Source organism: Bufo gargarizans, chromosome 2 (assembly GCF_014858855.1).
Source record: "Bufo gargarizans isolate SCDJY-AF-19 chromosome 2, ASM1485885v1, whole genome shotgun sequence".
In the NCBI taxonomy this organism is placed as follows: Eukaryota; Metazoa; Chordata; class Amphibia; order Anura; family Bufonidae; genus Bufo; species Bufo gargarizans.
Window position 1 is genome coordinate 346,876,769 of NC_058081.1, and position 19,648 is coordinate 346,896,416.

Here is a 19,648-nt window from a genome sequence, read left to right on the forward strand (position 1 = left end):
TGTAAGGCAAGTCAGCTAATGCATGTGACGTTTCGTTCAACATCACATGCACATTCATTACCTGTTAAGCTGGCCATAAGGCTGTGTTCACACATATGCTTTTAACTCCTGCACTCTGTTCTAGCACTCTACCACCATGCACTGCCAGTTCCCCATTTACTATAATTGTATCCAGTGGGAATCCGGCTGCTTTCCAGTATATGCTGGCTTTCACACTGACAACAAATGCTGCCTGTAGTATCTTTTTTTTATTTTTTGTTCTTGTCCAGCTGAAAGCCATCATATATGCCATATACCCGATCGGAGTGCCAGAATTTACAACGCAGACTTGAACCCAGTCTAACATGACTTGATTTCAGATGGCTGGCTTCTGGATGACTTGTTGGTCATGGTTGGTCTGTGTAGGTTGGCGACATAAGTCATAATGACATATTGCTTATCAATCTCTGCCGTGTTAGCTTCTTTTGTTTGGCATAAGTAAGAGTCTAACTACAGATAAAACCCAAAACTGGAGATAAATCTGTTAACAGATGTCTACCTTCGGTCCGCAATGTCATTGAAATACACAGGTCAGGAGAACTTACAGATCCTCTTTAGATGATGATCCAAAATGAGTTCTAGTCAGTATTGCTCCATTGTGCAGAAGTGTTCAGTCTCCTAGAGCCTTCTTAGTTCTGTTAGGAATGTGTCTGTCATAAGGTGTCTGTGACTGATTCCAGTAGCAACCAGCAGAAATTATTTGCCTTGCCTATATTTCTGGCCATAACTCCCAATCAGTAAACATGAGTAATTTTAAGCTTTTACAAAATTCCTAAATTTTATGTGGATTGCACTGTCAAGTGGAGATTAACGTTTGAGCAAGGGCATTTTAACATTAAAACGTGATCAGTGCTAAGATTGAATATTGTTTACTTGATCCTGACTTACAATATGGTTGTACTGTCCGCAGGGTGTGCTTTCCAACATCTCATCCATCACAGACCTGGGTGGCTTTGACCCTGTCTGGCTCTTCATGGTCACCGGGGCTGTGATGTTTGTGCTGGGGTTCGCTGGCTGCATTGGAGCACTACGGGAGAACACCACTCTTCTAAAATTTGTAAGTTATGAGTTCATTTACATTCAGAAGTGTACTTTTTTTTTTTTCCCTCTCTACAAGTGACATGAATGTAGACTTTGTACTGAACGGACTTAAAAAAAAAAAAAAAAAAATCGTCCACATGAACAAACACATTAATGTAAAATGGCACATTTTCTTCTAAATTGTATTTCTGTCCAAGAACAAGAAGAAAACTGGCATAAAATATATTTAAGATCCATTAAGCAGTGTTTTTATTAGTTGTCTCTTTAAGGGTTACATTTTAACAGAAAATGTAGAAATAAGTGATGGAGTTGTGTCATCATAGTAAGCATTTACTGGAGGTTACCGTCAGTCCATTTCCAGTAAAGCATGCGATTCAGTTACCTGGCATTGTTCAGTAGTGTTTGCTATAGACGCTCAGACATGCACCATGTTAAGGAACACACAGCATGTTAAACCATATGTCAGTGTATTCATGCCATTTTTCTGGCGTTTGTACATTAAAAAATATGGCATCCAGGCCAAACATCATTTTTATGAACCCTCCTCTTTTTCTAACACACATGATCGTGTCATCAAAAGCGGTCAATGACTGTAGAATCTCGCCCAGCACTGCTCATTTACTAAAGCCATGCCCTTGTTTTCCATCAACAGAATTATCTCTGGAGCTGTTGATAAACTGGGTGCAAATGGCCCTAGCAGAGAGACTGACCAAGACCACTGTTCATATGGTGCACCAGTAATAATAAACAGTCCCCCATGTGTTTTAGAATGATAGCTGGATCAAAGAGCTCCATTCCTGTCTGTTTAACCCACACAGTGGTATTGTAGGGTGCCGAGTAGTTGTGATGACCTCAGGAGAACGATAAATTCACAACACACTGCAGTGCAGAAGTATTGCAGTGTATTGTAAAAGCAATCAAACTGAATTTCAGGTTCAAGTCCCCTAGGATGCCTAAAAAAGTTAAATAGAAGTTTTAAAAAATAAAATAAAACAAATGGCAATATTAAAAAATATTCCCATGTAATTTTTACCATGCAGTGAACACTAAAAACCTAAATTCAATGGCTGAGTTGACTTATTTTTTTCCCATTCCACCCACTCAGTCGTTGTGTCTGTTCCATCAGTTGCGGTTCCTACTCTCCATGTCAACTTCTTAGATTTCGCAGTCAGTGCTGTCAGCGGTATCTGCATAGTACTAAGTACTACCCTGCATAACTCAGTTGTAGAAAATTGCTCTTTTCCGGATCCGGACAACGCAAGTGTGAAAGAGGCCTTATAACTGGGGATGTAGCTGTGTTCAGAATTAAGCAATCGCATTCAAAATCATGTTAAATAGGAGTCCTGACATCATTTAAATTGCCTCTGATTAACCCCAAATAAAGTGCAGCTGCTCTAGTTGGTCTTTCCTGAAATTTTCTTAGTCGCATCCCACAGCAAAAGCCATGGTCCACAGAGAGCTTCCAAAGCATCAGAGGGATCTCATTGTTAAAAGGTATCAGTCAGGAGAAGGGTACAAGAGAATTTCCAAGGCATTAGATATACCATGGAACACAGTGAAGACCTCATCAAGTGGAGAAAATTTGGCACAACAGTGACATTGCCAAGAAATGGACGTCCCTCCAGAATTGATGAAAAGACTAGAATAAAACTGGTCTGGGAGGCTACCAAGAGGCCTACAGCAACATTAAAGGAGCTGCAGAAATATCTGGCAAGTACTGGCTGTGTGGTACATGTGACAACAATCTCACATATTCTTCATATGTCTTTGCTATGGGGTAGAGTGGCAAGACGAAAGCCTTTTCTTACGAAGAAAAACATCCAAGCCAGGCTACATTTGGCAAAAACACATCTGAAGTCTCCCAAAAGCATGTGGGAAAAGGTGTTATGGTCTGATGAAACAAAGGTTGAACTTTTTGGCCATAATTGTTTGGCGCAAATACAACACTGCACATCACCAAAAGAACACCATACCCACAGTGAAGCATGGTGGTGGCAGCATCCTGCTTTGGGGCTGTTTTCACTCAGCTGGAACTGGGGCCTTAGTTAAGCTAGAGGGAATTATGAACAGTTCCAAATACCAATCAATATTGGCACAGAACCTTCAGGATTCTGCTAGAAAACTGAACATGAAGAGGAACTTCATCTTTCAGCATGACAATGACCCAAAGAATATATCCAAATCAACAAAGGAATTGCTTCACCAGAAGAAGATAAAAGTTTTGGAATGGCCCAGCCAGAGCCCAGATCTGAATCCGATTGAAAATCTGTGGGGTGATCTGAAGAGGGCTGTGCACAGGAGATGCCCTCGCAATCTGACAGATTTGGAGTGTTTTTGCAAAGAAGAGTGGGCAAATCTTGCCAAGTCAAAATGTGCCATGCTGATAGACTCATACCCAAAAAGACTGAGTGCTGTAATAAAATCAAAAGGTGCTTCAACAAAGTATTAGTTAAAGGGTGTGAACACTTATGCAACCATATTATTTTATTTTTATATTTTTTTTCTTCCCTCTACCTAAAAGATTTTTTTGTTTTTCAATTGAGTTGTACATTAAAGGTGGAAAAAGTTCTGAAATGATTTCTTTGTCTCATTTTTTATATCCACTGTAAATACAGCGGTCTCCTCTGCTGATAAGAAGGTGATTGTCAGGAAGGAATGCTTCCTTCCTGACAATTGCCTGCAAAATTGATGGGTGTAAATGGACCTTTAGGCTCTGTTACTATCTGTCTGTCATTGTTTTCATTATGAATGGAAGATACACAGCAGTGCAGAATTATTGCGTGACAGAAATCACCCACACCCAAGGTGTCTATTTGTCTTTCCAATCAAATATGTCAGAATATGCAATGGAGCCTCCTGCACAAAAGTGAACATAGCCTAAGGTGCTATGCCGTATTGGTATTTTCCTTGAATATTATTGTTGCACTAAATGACCATTGTCTGCTTAGCACTAGCGTGAGCTGGACTTGTGAATGTGAAGTACCAGCTACTTAATATGTAACATCTTCTACTAGTGCTTTAAATGATTGTTTACTCAGATATCTTTCATTTAGGGTTTTATTGTCTACCACACCCAGCGCCCATTCATTCATTGACTTATTTCGTCCCTCCCCAGTTATTAAATAGATGCCTTGATAACTATGGTGAGCATATCTGAGCCAACTTCTCCTCCTTCCCCTGTCCTTACTGAAAGTTTTTAGGGTCTTCAGACCCTTGTGTCTTTCCTAGAACTGCAGTCTAGTCAGCAGGTCTTAGAAGTCTGCTCTGATGTATGCTTTATTTCTCTTTATTTCAGTTCTCTGTCTTCCTTGGGCTGATCTTTTTCCTTGAGCTGACAGCAGGAATCCTGGCCTTCGTATTTAAAGACTGGATCAAAGATCAACTCAATTTCTTTATTAATAACAATGTCAAGGCATATCGAGATGATATAGACTTGCAGAACCTCATTGATTTTGCTCAGGAATATGTAAGTCTGATTGTTTCTTGCTAGTAAAGGGGCATTACTTTGGGACATAAAATGATGTATTAATGATATGCCTCTGTTCTTGCAAAATACTGACCTAAAGTATACCACCCAAAAGGTTGTATAAAGATGGCAAGAGTCTAGGATCTGATCTGCAGTGGAGGTTCTGGCAGGAACCTGCATCACAGATTCTGGGGGAAAAATGGACTTGATACCACAGCATGCAGCAGTATGTCATCCAGCTGAATGCTATTATTCACACTGGAGAGCCAGTGAACCCCATTGTAGTGACCAGCAACACTCAGTCTGGGTTCACACTTTGCAGTTGAAAAATTGACATCTGCAACAATATCTACATGTGACTCAAACATTGTTCTGCTCCCTGTAAAGAGCGGTTCCTGCAAACATTAGATCACTAACCAAGTGCTTAAAGGGGTTGTCTCACCTCAAACATTGGTAATGTATTGGTCCCACCTCTGGGTCCTGCGCCTATCTCTTGAACGGAGCGCCCAAAATGATAGAGAGTACTGCGTATGTGTAGCCACCCTCCATTAATTTCTTTGGGAGACCCCAAAAAAGCTGAGCAGCGCATTCGGCTATTTTCGGGAGTCCCTTGGAAATTAATGGAGAGTGCAGTGCGCATGCGTGGCTACCGCTCCATTCACTTTTATGGAACTGCCAGGCGCCAGCGCTAGCAATATGCCACCAAATTGGAGGTGAGACAACCCCTTTAATTGTCTTTTCCACAACTAGTCTTCTGTACACAATGCTTTGATACTGTAAATTAGTTTTTCATGGAACCCAGCAGTGTTAGGCTACTTTACACTTGCGGCAGTGTGATCCGGCGGGCAGTTCCGTCGTCGGAACTGGCCGCCGATCTGCCGCTGACTGAAAGCATTTGTGAGACGGATCCGGATGCGGATCCGTCTCACAAATGCATTGCAAGGACGGATCCGTCTCTCCGCTTGTCATGCGGACCGACGGATCTGTCTTGTACATATTTTCTCATTTTTACCGATCTGCGCATGCCGGAACGATGGATCTGGTATTATGAATGCCGGATCTGGCGCTAATACATTCCTATGGGAAAAAATGCGTTCAGGCAAGTCTTCAGTTTTTTTTCGCCGGAGAGAAAACCATAGCATGCTGCGGTTTTCTCTTTTGCCTGATCAGTCAAAACGACTGAACTGAAGACATCCTGATGCATCCTGAACAGATTACTCTCCATTCAGAATGCATAGGGATAAAACTGATCAGTTCTTTTCCGGTATAGAGCCCCTGTGACGGAACTCGGTGCCGGAAAAGAAAAACACAAGTGTGAAAGTACCCTTATTGTTTGATGATTGCGACATAATTGTTCTTTTCTTTCAATAGTGGTCCTGCTGTGGTGCTCATGGACCCAATGACTGGAACCTCAACATTTACTTCAATTGCACAGATTCTAATCCGAGCCGAGAGCGCTGTGGAGTGCCGTTCTCGTGTTGTGTGAAGGACCCTGCAGTAGGTTTCTTGCACAAGGCGGTTATCTTTCATGATGTCTGACAGTTGTTATACTGTATGTGTGTTTTGCTTTTGTAAATGGATGAGATTTCATAGTTTTTTTTATTTCTTAAGGTCCATTTACTTGGGTCGATAATTATGTAATGGTTTGTTCGTTGCCAGTTTAAACATGTCCAGAGATTGAACTGCAAACCATAATTCTGTTATTTTGCCCATCGCTTCTTTTATGCTGACCTACAAATTATTGCTGGTCTTGCTGCTTTTGCCTGTCTCTTGTAATTTAATTGTACGGAGGAATGGAGATGGACGATCTTATCTAAAAAAAACTAAAAAAGTACGGATGTTGTAAGACGTAAATATGAGAAAACAAGCTCCAGTTGACGGGCCACATCATTGATCAGCGCTTGTTACAGTTAGTTTATTTGCCCGTATAAATGTTCCCTATGGGTCCTTTTACATGCCTGCTAATGAGCGCCAGTTGACGACATAGCAAGTCAGTTGGCACATGTGCAGCAGCCTGCCCCCTGGGGCCCTAAAGGATGACCCGAGTACCCAGGTGTAGGAATGGCCGGGTGGTATAGGGTGGCCTAAAATGTCCCTTTATGTTGAGTGCAAGTGTCACAGTGCTCCTACCTAGATACAGCTGGACCCCCAGGCGTTGGCTCCGAAGCAGACAAATAGGGGGTAGTAATTGAGGGATGTAAGAAGTAAATTGAGTCCAGACCTTGTATGCGGTTGAATAACGGTTTTACTTTCATTAAACGTTCTCTAACACGGTTTACAGACTTGATCTTGGTCCAAGCAGGCTTTAGCATTAAACTTGGCAGGCAAACTCAACTCTGCTACATCTGTTGCTCTCTGACTCTGCTGTACTGACAGGCTTGCTGTATAACTTAGCTTATTCTTTATGCTGCAACTTCTCTCTTTATAGTCTGTCTCTTAATTATGCCAGGGAATTCTCCTCCTGGCTCCTGAGGCTTTAAGCTCTGGCCTCCACATCTAGCAGGGCTGAGGGTGCTCTGGCTGGCTTGGCTAGGCTAGGGCACGCCCAGCAGAGACCTTACCCCTAGCAGGGGGTGAGCTAGAACGGACTAGAAACTGGGACCCACCCTTCCTGCAGGAAGTATAACTCGCCCACTCCTCCACAGAGTGGAGTAACTGTTGTTCTCCCATTTCCCGGGCAACTGCTGGTGACATTATATTAGACCAATAAAGACAGTAGCGGAGTAAAGTGGTAATGCCACTCTGGGGCCCTACACATGTCTGAGGAACTTTTACATACAGTAGGTAAAAAAATGTAGGGCTGCTTGAAAAATCTGATTGTTTATATGACTATTTTATTACATAGTCTGCAGCTTGTCTAATTTTCACAGGGAGATGTCAACCAAAGATAATTTTTACCCCACCTTATCAGAACCAATCAGTATTTGCTTGTTTTTTGCATGATTAATGTTCCTTCATTGTGATTTGAAGACAAACGTTCCTTTCTGCTGATAATTGGGCCCCTTAAGTTGGATTTTTGAGAAAAAATCTTGCAGTCTTTGTGGCAGTTTTTCTTCCTGGATCTTTTCCTGGCTTTGGTGCAAAAACATGCATCAAAAATCACAACTAAAAAGTGTGAAACCACGTTTAGGTTTTTAGATGCAGTTTTTGAAGCCAGAGCCAGGATCTGATCATGAACGGAGCACACGTGAAAAGGGAAAGACTCTTTCTTTGAATCCCTTGCTGGCTTTGGCTTCAAAAACTGCAGACCGTTTATCTGGACTAGTTACTGGCAGTTGTCGGGAATGAACCAAATATTCCCGATGATTGCCTAAAAGTCAAAGAAAATGCATTCACATGACATGATCACCCGATGGGCGAGTGTTTGCTGGCACCTTTACACCAGCCAGTTATTGGGAACTAGCTTTTCTACGAACACTTTTGGTCCATGCAAAAGGACCATTATTATCCATAACTGACTCCCCACCCAAATTTTTATGAATATACACGAAAGAAACGCCTGAGATTTCCACACCTGTCAACCCCAGCCACTGCATGGAGAGAACTTCTCTGCACCAAACAAGCCCTTTTACATGGGTCAGGCATGGGATCATTGGGAACTAACTGTTTGCTCCCTACAATTGCCTTATTGACCTGAGGGGAGAAGTGCATTTTATTGCACCACACAATTCCTATGTCACTACTGTGATCATTCCTCTCCATAAAGATTTGTTGGGACAGATTTACTAATGCTGTTTAAAAGTAAGACTATTTAAGCTTGGACAGTCATTAGCCAGATTTATCACAGTGCAGATAAATCTGGTGCATCTTTAGGCTGTGTAGATTAATGTTATCCCACCTATTTGCTGGCTTAGATTTACTCCAATAATACACTAAAATTGAGTGCATTTCTGATAAGCCAAACCCCTCATCAGGCAAGGCTTAAAAATGTCCAAATCTCTTGATAAACTAAATCCAAAGCATTGCTTTCCACTGTTCTAACAAAACCATACCCTGTGAAAATCCCTTACCTCTCGTCGCTTTCGGTGACGCGGCGGCACCGGACATAACGAAGATCAGCTGGAGGAGAGGTTGTGCGCCTCAGCGCAAACACACTACCACGGGTAAATTAAAATTACAGGGAGCTCTGCGGGAGAAGTAGCCACCAAATGCACATGTGCAGGGAGAGACCGACCTGATCGAAGCCAGCCAGCAATACGTCTGAAGCGCTGTGTCCGCGCGTGCGCAGTGTGAGGGTAAGGAGATTTCACAAGATAAACGACCATCAGATCTCCTTACCTCTTAGTGCGCACGCGCGGACACAGAGCTTCAGATGCATTGCTGGCTGGCTTCGATCAGGTTCGCCTCTCTCTGCACATGTGCATTTGTTGGCCGCTTCTCCCGCAGCGATCCCTGTAATTTTTAAAAAATATATATATATATATATATATATATATATATATATTTAATTTTTTTTCTGCAGAAGGTTAACAGTGGTAGGATTGGTATGGGCTTTAAACTTCTCTGCTCCAAGCTGCCAAGTACACATGTAACAGGTCAGCCAGTTTCATAGGTACAAGTCTGCTGACAGATGCCCTTTAACCCCTTAAGGACCAGGCTCATTTTCACCTTAAGGACCAGGCCATTTTTTGCAAATCTGACCAGTGTCACTTTAAGTGCTCATAACTTTAAAACGCTTCGACTTACCCAGGCCGTTCTGAGATTGTTTTTTCGTCACATATTGTACTTCATGACACTGCTAAAATGGGGTCAAAAAAGTTAATTTTTTTGCATAAAAAAATACATTTTTTACCAAAAATTTTGAAAAATTAGCAAATTTCAAAGTTTCAGTTTCTCTACTTCTGTAATACATAGTAATACCCCCAAAAATTGTGATGACTTTACATTCCCCATATGTCTACTTCATGTTTGTAGCATTTTGGGAATGATATTTTATTTTTTGGGGATGTTACAAGGCTTAGAAGTTTAGAAGCAAATTTTGAAATTTTTGAGAAATCTTCAAAATCCCACTTTTTATGGACCAGTTCAGGTTTGCAGTCATATTGTGAGGCTTAGATAATAGAAACCTCCCAAAAATGACCCCATTCTAGAAACTACACCCCTCAAGGTATTCAAAACTGTTTTTTCAAACTTTATTAACCCTTTAGGTCTTCCACAAGAGTTTTTTTTTTTTTTTGGCCGAACGGGAGCACATAGAAGGAGGGGAACACCATATGGGTTTTGGAAGGCAGATTTTGCTGGACTGGTTTTGTTTATACCATGTCCCATTTGAAGCCCCCTGTTGCACCCCTAGAATAGAAATTTCAAAAAAGTGACTCCATCTAAGAAAGTACACCCCTCAAGGTATTCAAAACTGGGTTTACAAACTTTGTTAACCCCTTAGGTGTTCCACAAGAGTTAATGGCAGATGGAGAAACAATTTTGAAATTTCTATTTTTTGGAAAATTTTCCAATATAATCAATTTTTTCCAGGAGTAAAACAAGGGTTAACTGCCAAACAACACTCAAAATGGGTTGCCCTGATTCTGTAGTTTGCAAAAACACCCCATATGTGGTCGTAAACTACTGTTTGGCCGAACGGTAGCACATACAGACGTGGACAAAATTGTTGGTACCCTTTGGTCAATGAAAGAAAAAGTCACAATGGTCACAGAAATAACTTTAATCTGACAAAAGTAATAATAAATTAAAATTCTATAAATGTTAACCAATGAAAGTCAGACATTGTTTTTCAACCATGCTTCAACAGAATTATGTAAAAAAATAAACTCATGAAACAGGCATGGACAAAAATGATGGTACCCCTAACTTAATATTTTGTTGCGCAACCTTTTGAGGCAATCACTGCAATCAAACGCTTCCTGTAACTGTCAATGAGACATCTGCACCTCTCAGCAGGTATTTTGGCCCACTCCTCATGAGCAAACTGCTCCAGTTGTGTCCGGTTTGAAGGGTGCCTTTTCCAGACTGCATGTTTCAGCTCCTTCCAAAGATGCTCAATAGGATTGAGGTCAGGGCTCATAGAAGGCCACTTTAGAATAGTCCAATTTTTTCCTCTTAGCCATTCTTGGGTGTTTTTAGCGGTGTGTTTTGGGTCATTGTCCTGTTGCAAGACCCATGACCTGCGACTGAGACCAAGCTTTCTGACACTGGCTAGTACATTTCTCTCTAGAATTCCTTGATAGTCTTGAGATTTCATTGTACCCTGCACAGATTCAAGACACCCTGTGCCAGACGCAGCAAAGCAGCCCCAGAACATAACAGAGCCTCCTCCATGTTTCACAGTAGGGACAGTGTTCTTTTCTTGATATGCTTCATTTTTTCGTCTGTGAACATACAGCTGATGTGCCTTGGCAAAAACTTCGATTTTTGTCTCATCTGTCCACAGGACATTCTCCCAGAAGCTTTGTGGCTTGTCAACATGTAGTTTGGCATATTCCAGTCTTGCTTTTTTATGATTCGTTTTCAACAATGGTGTCCTCCTTGGTCGTCTCCCATGTAGTCCACTTTGGCTCAAACAACGACGGATGGTGCGATCTGACACTGATGTTCCTTGAGCATGAAGTTCACCTTGAATCTCTTTAGAAGTCTTTCTAGGCTCTTTTGTTACCATTCGGATTATCCGTCTCTTAGATTTGTCATCAATTTTCCTCCTGCGGCCACGTCCAGGGAGGTTGGCTACAGTCCCATGGATCTTAAACTTATGAATAATATGTGCAACTGTACTCACAGGAACATCTAGTTGCTTGGAGATGGTCTTATAGCCTTTACCTTTAACATGCTTGTCTATAATTTTCTTTCTGATCTCTTGAGACAGCTCTTTCCTTTGCTTCCTCTGGTCCATGTCGAGTGTGGTACACACCATATCACCAAACAACACAGTGATTACCTGGAGCCATATATATAGGCCCAATGGCTGATTACAAGGTTGTAGACACCTGTGATGCTAATTAGTGGACACACCTTGAATTAACATGTCCCTTTGGTCACATTATGTTCTGTGTTTTCTAGGGGTACCATCATTTTTGTCCATGCCTGTTTCATGAGTTTATTTTTTTACATAATTCTGTTGAAGCATGGTTGAAAAACAATGTCTGACTTTCATTGGTTAACATTTATAGAATTTTAATTTATTATTACTTTTGTCAGATTAAAGTTATTTCTGTGACCATTGTGACTTTTTCTTTCATTGACCAAAGGGTACCAACAATTTTGTCCACGTCTGTAGAAGGAGGGGAACACCATATGGGTTTTGGAAGGCAGATTTTGCAGGACTGGTTTTGTTTATACCATGTCCCATTTGAAGCCCCCTGTTGCACCCCTAGAATAGAAATTTCAAAAAAGTGACTCCATCTAAGAAAGTACACCCCTCAAGGTATTCAAAACTGGGTTTACAAACTTTGTTAACCCTTTAGGTGTTCCACAAGAGTTAATGGCAGATGGAGAAACAATTTTGAAATTTCTATTTTTTGGAAAATTTTCCAATATAATCAATTTTTTCCAGGAGTAAAACAAGGGTTAACTGCCAAACAACACTCAAAATGGGTTGCCCTGATTCTGTAGTTTGCAAAAACACCCCATATGTGGTCGTAAACTACTGTTTGGCCGAACGGTAGCACATAGAAGGAGGGGAACACCATATGGGTTTTGGAAGGCAGATTTTGCAGGACTGGTTTTGTTTATACCATGTCCCATTTGAAGCCCCCTGTTGCACCCCTAGAATAGAAATTTCAAAAAGTGACTCCATCTAAGAAAGTACACCCCTCAAGGTATTCAAAACTGGGTTTACAAACTTTGTTAACCCTTTAGGTGTTCCACAAGAGTTAATGGCAGATGGAGAAACAATTTTGAAATTTCTATTTTTTGGAAAATTTTCCAATATAATCAGTTTTTTCCAGGAGTAAAACAAGGGTTAACTGCCAAACAAAACTCAAAATGGGTTGCCCTGATTCTGTAGTTTGCAAAAACACCCCAAATGTGGTCGTAAACTACTATTTGGCTAAACGGCAGGACATAGAAGAAGGGGAACGCCATACGGTTTTTGGAAGGCAGATTTTGCTGGACTGGTTTATTTACACCATGTACCCTTTCAAGCCCCCTGATGCACCCCTAGAGTAGAAACTCCATAAAAGTGACCCCATCTAGGAAACTACGGGATAAGGTGGTTGTTGTTTTGGGACAATTTTTGGGGTAAATTAGATTTTTGGTTGCTCTATATTACTCTTTTTTGAGGCAATGTAACAAAAAAATGTAATTCTAAAATTGTTTCTACATTCGCTATTTAGTTTTGTGGAACACCTAAAGGGTTAACATAGTTTGTAAAGTAATTTTTGAATACCTTGAGGGGTGTAGTTTCTTAGATGGGGTCACTTTTTTGGAGTTTCTAGTCTAGGCTACATCAGGGGGGGCTTCTAATGGGACATGGTGTAAAAAAAAAAACTGTCCATCAAAATCTGCCTTCCAGAAACCGTATGGAGTTCCCTTCGTTCTATGCCCTGCCGTGCGGCTATATAGCCATTTACGACCACATATGGGGTGTTTCTGCAAACTACAGAATTGGGGCAATAAATGTTTAGTTTTGTTTGGCTGTTAACCCTTGCTTTATTACCGGCAAAATGGATTTAAATTTAAATTTTGCCCAAAAATAGGTGTTTTGGCACCGTTTTTATTTTATATTTTTAACACCGTTCATCCGAGGCGTTTGGTAAAAAGTTATTTTTATAGCGACGACTTTTACGCACGCGACGATGCCCAATATGTATGGCTCTCAGACTTTGGAGACACTAAGCAGGCATCCTAAAACTGCGGCCCTCCAGATGTTGTAAAACTACAATTCCCACCATGCCCTGATGATGGCTGTAGGTTGTCTGGGCATGCTGGGAGTTATAGTTTTACAACATCTGGAGGGCCGCAGTTTGAGGATGCCTGCACTAAAACTAATATTTTTTGGGGAAAGAAAAATTGTTTTCGTGTCTCTAAAGTCTGAGAGCCATAGTGTTTTATGTTCTCTAGTGAACTGTTGGGGATTATAAAAATTTAGTACTCCATGGAAGTGTGATACTCCCTGAAGCAATCGATAATGCAGAGGCCCGGATGATCGGGGCACGTGTCACATTGAGTTGTGGTGTCCTTCCGTATCCCCCTCTTGTGACGCACTCTGCACTTTTTTTGGGTTCGTCCCTTCTTTCCAGTATGGGGGACCACACCTGGAAAGTGTTGGCCAGGGACGATCCGGGCGCCTCCAGTTCCCGAGGTACTCCGGCCTGCTCTTTCCCGGTCCGAAAAGATCAGGTCTTTGAGGACTGCCTCATAGAATTGGAGGAATGTCCCTGTGCTGCCAGCGCTTCGGGATAGTACAAAAGAGTTGTACATGGCAACCTGCACCATGTAGACCGCAACTTTTTTGTACCATGCCCGGGTTTTGCGCATGGCGTTATATGGCGTGAGGACTTGATCAGAGAGATCAACTCCTCCCATATACCGATTGTAGTCGACGATACAATCGGGCTTGAGGACCGTTGCCGCGGTACCTCGCACAGGGACTGGGGTGGTGCTGTTACCGTGGATTGTGGACAGCATAAGGACATCCCTCTTGTCCTTATACCTGACCAGCAACAGGTTTCCACTGGTAAGTGCACGGGTCTCACCCCTGGGGATAGGTACCTGGAGGGGGTAGGCAGGGAGGCCGCGTTGATTTTTCCGCACGGTCCCACAAGCGAACGTGGATCTGGCGGCAAGGGACCTGAACAAGGGAATGCTGGTATAAAAGTTGTCCACGTACAAGTGGTAACCCTTATCCAGCAGTGGGTACATAAGGTCCCACACGAGTTTCCCGGTAACACCCAGAGTGGGGGGACATTCTGGTGGTTGAATCCGGGAATCTCGCCCCTCGTACACACGAAATTTGTAAGTGTACCCTGAGGTACTCTCACAAATTTTGTATAGCTTCACGCCATACCTCGCCCGCTTTGTGGGAATGTATTGGCGGAAACTGAGTCTCCCCTTGAACGCAACGAGAGACTCATCAACCGCGACCTCCCTTCCAGGTACGTAGGCCTGCTGAAATGGGGCCCCAAAGTGATCGATGACCGGCCGTATCTTGTACAGCCGGTCATAGGCAGGATCACCTCGGGGTGGACATGCTGCATTATCGGAATAATGCAGACATTTCCGGATGGCCTCAAACCGGTGACGTGTCATGACCATACTGTACAGTGGGGTCTGGTACAGGACGTCCCCACTCCAGTATTGCCTGACACTGGGTTTTTCGGGGGGCTGGTGGGGGAGGGGGTTGGTGGGGGGGGGGGGGGCTGGTGGTGGGGGGGATGCGGGGGGGCAAGTGGCAGGGGGGGTCTGGGGTCTGAAAGTTGAAAAAAAAAAGTTTGGAATAAATGTGCTTTTTTTTTTTTTTTTTTTTCTAACTTTTCCCTTCTATCCCTGCCTAAAGGTGCCTCTCCCTCACTGACCCTAACCTACCTGGGTGGCGATGGGTGCAGGAGGGTGATGGATGCCGATTTAGGGGGACACAGGAGCTGGTGCTGGACAGGAAGAGGAGGGGAGAGAGGAGCGCAGGAAGTTTGAATCTCGCGCCTCTCTCCTCTGCACCAATCAGCACCCTGGACAGCGGCGTTCAGCACCAGGGCCAGCTCCGCCTCTGCAAATCCTCGGACTGCGATTGGTGGTGTAAAATTACGCCACCGATCGCAGTCTTTTCTCGCCCATTTTCCTTGGGGGACACAGACCTTGGGTATAGCTCAGCTCCCTAGGAGGCGTGACACTAAGTAAAACTGTTAAGCCCCTCCTCCATCAGCTATACCCTCAGCCTGGAGATAGAGGCTACCAGTTTTAGCTTAGTGTCCAAGGAGGCAAGACACTCCCTGCTACTGCAGGGCTGTTTTCTCCTTGTTATTTTTACTTTTTCTTCTAATTTTGTTATTTTATTTTTTCCTAGGGATACCAGAGACGCATTTGACCTCTCTGCTCTCCCGGGGTTGAGCTGCGCCAGTGCCAACTTATCTGCACTGCTGCCTCCCCCACAGAAGCAATAGGAGGATCTGGGCAGCAATGGCTCCCCTACATCCCGCCAGCTAGGGGGTCGCCCGCACGCCAAGCCCCTCTTCCAGCTTCCTGCCACTGCGGTGCCAGTGGCTGAAGGGGCGACCCTGCTGGAAAGGACTGAGGGTGAAGACGTCGCACGGTGAGATGGCTATTCCAGCCCATACCCCGTCCCTATCTGCAGCATCTACCCCTCTGGGTAAGGGGGGCACCCGTGGTCGCTCATTCTGAGCGCTCATCTGCAGGACAATGCAGCACAGCAGCATCCTCAGCACCCCCACGCTTTTCCCCCCCACGCTGCTATCTTTCTCCCCCCCCCCCCTCCCCCTCATCGGGGCTGACTCCATTTTTCTCTTCTCTCTCTCCCCCTTCCCGCCGAGAACGGGGGGCGGGGCTTAGCGGTCCCGGCAGGGGGCGGGGCTTCCGCGCGTCATTTTGGGGGCGGAGCTACGTTCTCCTTCACAGGAGACATTTCAAGCGCTGGAGGGGGCGGAGCTTGTTCCCCGCGCTTTCTGCTGAGGTTTCCCGCGCTTCCTCACTCCTGACAGGAAGCTGGGACACGGTGGGGGACTCTAACCTCCTGTGTACATCGCTCGGCTTCTGTGGGCGCTCTCTGCTGCTCACTGCTGTTCACTGCTTCTCTGCTGCTGCTGATCTGGGCCATCTCCTGACGTTCTTCTGAGGCACTGGTAGGACAGTTAACCCTCTCCTAACCCTCCTGGTCATAGCTGCTATAACCCTTTGTGGTCTCTATATTAGAGTACAACCACACTTCAGCATGTCAGATCCCACAGGTGCCCCCAAACCCTGGTACCATGCCTGTACCGCCTGTAAGGAACTTTTTCCGCGTGGGCAATCTGAGCCGCATTGCCTTGCATGTCAGGCCCCGGTGCAGGGCCCGCTTCCCGCTGCGCCCCCCGGTGCCTCTGAACCCCCTGACTGGGCTAGGTCTCTGTCTCAGGCGGTGGAAAGCCTTACACACGTAGTGGGCCGTCTCGTGGATAGACCGCCTCTCCCGCAGGCTGCCACAATCCCTGTCGCACCCGCTGGGACTACCGTTTCTGCCGCCCCCACTGGTTCCCTGCCTCCCAGCGAATCTTCCAGGGCCCGGCATACTCAGAAACGTTCAAGGGTTGAGCGCACATCTTCTCCAGATGCTTCGCTCTCTCCGCCATGCGTGCGAGCTCAGTCAAGTCTATCCTCTCAAAGGGATACGCTTTCTGAGGGAGAACTGGCGGATTCGGACGTGGACATGGACTCAGAGCTTCCGTCCAAATTGGCGTCCGCGGTGGGGCATCTTGTCACTAGCATCCGTGATACCTTTCAGCTACACGATGACCCCCCCAGCTCTGAACAGGCCGGCGTGTCCTTTCTCCGCCCCAAACAGGCCTCCAAGGTTTTTCCCATACACGCTGATTTTTCTTCTGTGGTATCCAAGGCTTGGACTCGGCCTAACGTCCGCTTTATTACACCCAAAAAGCTGGACATTTGTTATCCCTTTCCAGCGGATTCTGTGACCACGTGGACATCCCCGCCTAAGGTTGATCCTCCCGTGGCTCGCCTGTCCAAAAGCACTACTATTCCTGTACAGGACGGATCTTCCCTCCAGTCTGTTGAGGACCGTCGTACGGAATCCCTCTCCAAGGCCATATTTACTGCCTCTGGTTCGGCCCTTAGACCGGTCTTTGCCTCCGCCTGGGTTGGCAAAGCGGTCTCTGAATGGGGTTTGCAACTGGAACGGGAGTTAGGGTCGGACGTCCCTGTTCAGGACCTCCGTTCCTTAGCCCAACTAATTGTTCAGGCCGGAAAATTCGTCTGTGAGGCCTCCCTTGATGCGGGTGCCCTCATTGCCCGTTCCTCTGCCCTGGCAGTTTCTGTCAGGAGGGAACTCTGGCTGAAGGTTTGGGCGGCGGACGCCGCTTCCAAACGCTCTTTGGCCGGCCTACCATTCACGGGTTCCCGCCTGTTCGGAACCCGTCTGGACGAACTTATATCAGAGGCCACGGGTGGGAAGAGTACTCACCTCCCCCAGTCCAGGCCAATGGGCGCCCCCCGTGGTCGCGCTGGTTCGTCCCGTTTTCGGTCCTTTCGCAAGCCCACCGGGTCTAGACCCGCGGCCAGTTCTTCTTCCTCTGGCCCAGCCCAGGATAGACGCAAGAAGCCGTTTTTTTCGGACGCAACCTACCTGGCGCAAGTCCCAGCCTGCACGGGCTCCCACAGGCCAGCAGCCCTCTGCCTGAAGGTGCGCCCCCACCCACCCGGGTGGGGGGCCGCCTTCTCCTATTCAGGAACGTATGGCGGGCCCACATCTCAGACGCATGGGCGCTCGAGATTGTATCTTGCGGATACAAAATCGAATTTGCGTCCATTCCGCCAGACCGTTTCTTCCGATCCCGTCCTCCGCGAGATCCCGTACGAGTGGCCGCCTTCTTCGCGGCCATTCACTCTCTAATGGACAAGGGTGTCGTCGCCCCCGTGCCTCCGACGGAAAGGTTCAGGGGGTTCTACTCGAACCTCTTTGTGGTTCCCAAGAAGGAAGGCTCAGTGCGTCCGATCTTGGACCTAAAACGCCTGAACCGTTTTCTCCGACTGCAGAGATTCCGGATGGAGTCTCTCAGGTCCGCAGTGGCCTCCCTGGAAAGAGGGGATTTCATGGCCTCAATCGACATTCAGGATGCATACCTCCACGTTCCGGTTGCTCCATGTCATCACCGCTTCCTGCGCTTTGCGGTGGGGGACGATCACTTCCAATTCGTCGCCCTTCCCTTTGGTCTGGCGACTGCTCCTCGAGTGTTCACCAAGGTCCTGGCCCCTGTCTTGGCCCTTCTACGTTCAAGAAGTGTTTTTCTTCTCCCATACTTGGACGACATCCTGGTCAAGGCACCCTCCTTCTCTCAGACATCCCGCAGTGTGGAACTCACTCTGGAGACCCTGACGCGGTTCGGTTGGATTATCAACCACCCCAAATCTTCCCTTACCCCCTCCAGACGGCTGATCTTCCTGGGGATGCTCCTGGATACAGAGTTGGCGGAGGTCCGCCTTCCGTCGGACAAGCGTCTGGCCCTTCGCGGGTCGGTTCGCAGTCTCCTCCGTCATCACCGCCCTTCCCTCAGATCCAGCATGCGGTTGTTGGGAAAGATGGTTGCCTGTTTCGAAGCGGTGCCGTTCGCACAATTCCGATCCCGCACCTTTCAGAGGGCAATTCTGTCGGCCTGGGACAAATCACTGAGGAGTCTGGACAAGACCTTTCTTCTGCCTCCCCTGGCTCGAGCTTCCCTCGGCTGGTGGTTGCATATCCCTCTAAGGGGGAAGTCCTTCCTTCCACTGAACTGGCTGGTGATTACCACAGATGCCAGCTTACGGGGGTGGGGGGGGGGTTTTCCCTCCCCGGTCCGTCCAGGGCGTTTGGTCTCTATCGGAGTCCAGACTTCCAATCAATATTCTGGAACTGAGGGCGATTCTTCTGTCCCTCAGACACTGGACCCATCTGCTGAGGGCCACCCTGTTCGGATCCAATCGGACAATGCCACGGCTGTGGCATACATAAACCATCAGGGAGGCACTCGCAGCGATGCAAGAGGTGACCCTCATTCTCCTCTGGGCGGAGACGCACGTGCCGGCCTTATCTGCGATTTACATCCCGGGGGTGGACAACTGGGCGGCGGATTTCCTCAGCCGGTCCACCATCGACCCGGGAGAATGGTCCCTGCACCCAGAGGTGTTCGAAGCCCTTTGTCTTCGCTGGGGTCGCCCCGACGTGGACCTCATGGCCTCCAAATTCAACCACAAGGTCCCCCTATACCTGGCCAGGGCACGGGACCCGAAGGCATACGGCGCCGACGCGCTCGTCCTTCCGTGGCGCGAATTCTCCCTTCTGTACGTCTTTCCTCCTTTTCCCCTCCTGCCACGGGTTCTTCGGAGGATCGCGGCAGAGGGCGTCCCCGCGATTCTAATCGCCCCGGATTGGCCCCGCCGGTCTTGGTACGCCGACCTAATGTTGCTGTTGGCAGACGCACCGTGGCCACTGCCCTCCAGGGAAGACCTTCT

The 19,648-nt window shown here is 46.2% G+C and overlaps 1 protein-coding gene across 1 annotated transcript in view; it reads left to right on the top strand.

Moving 5' to 3' along the window:
- Positions 1 to 19,648, top strand: part of LOC122928140 (tetraspanin-17-like) — an 84,106-nt gene that overhangs the window by 53,598 nt on the left and 10,860 nt on the right. The window contains exons 3-5 of the mRNA XM_044280697.1: positions 950 to 1,096; positions 4,376 to 4,546; positions 5,918 to 6,043. Coding sequence (XP_044136632.1) covers positions 950 to 1,096; positions 4,376 to 4,546; positions 5,918 to 6,043 — 444 coding nt within the window. The remainder of the gene's footprint in view (positions 1 to 949; positions 1,097 to 4,375; positions 4,547 to 5,917; positions 6,044 to 19,648) is intronic.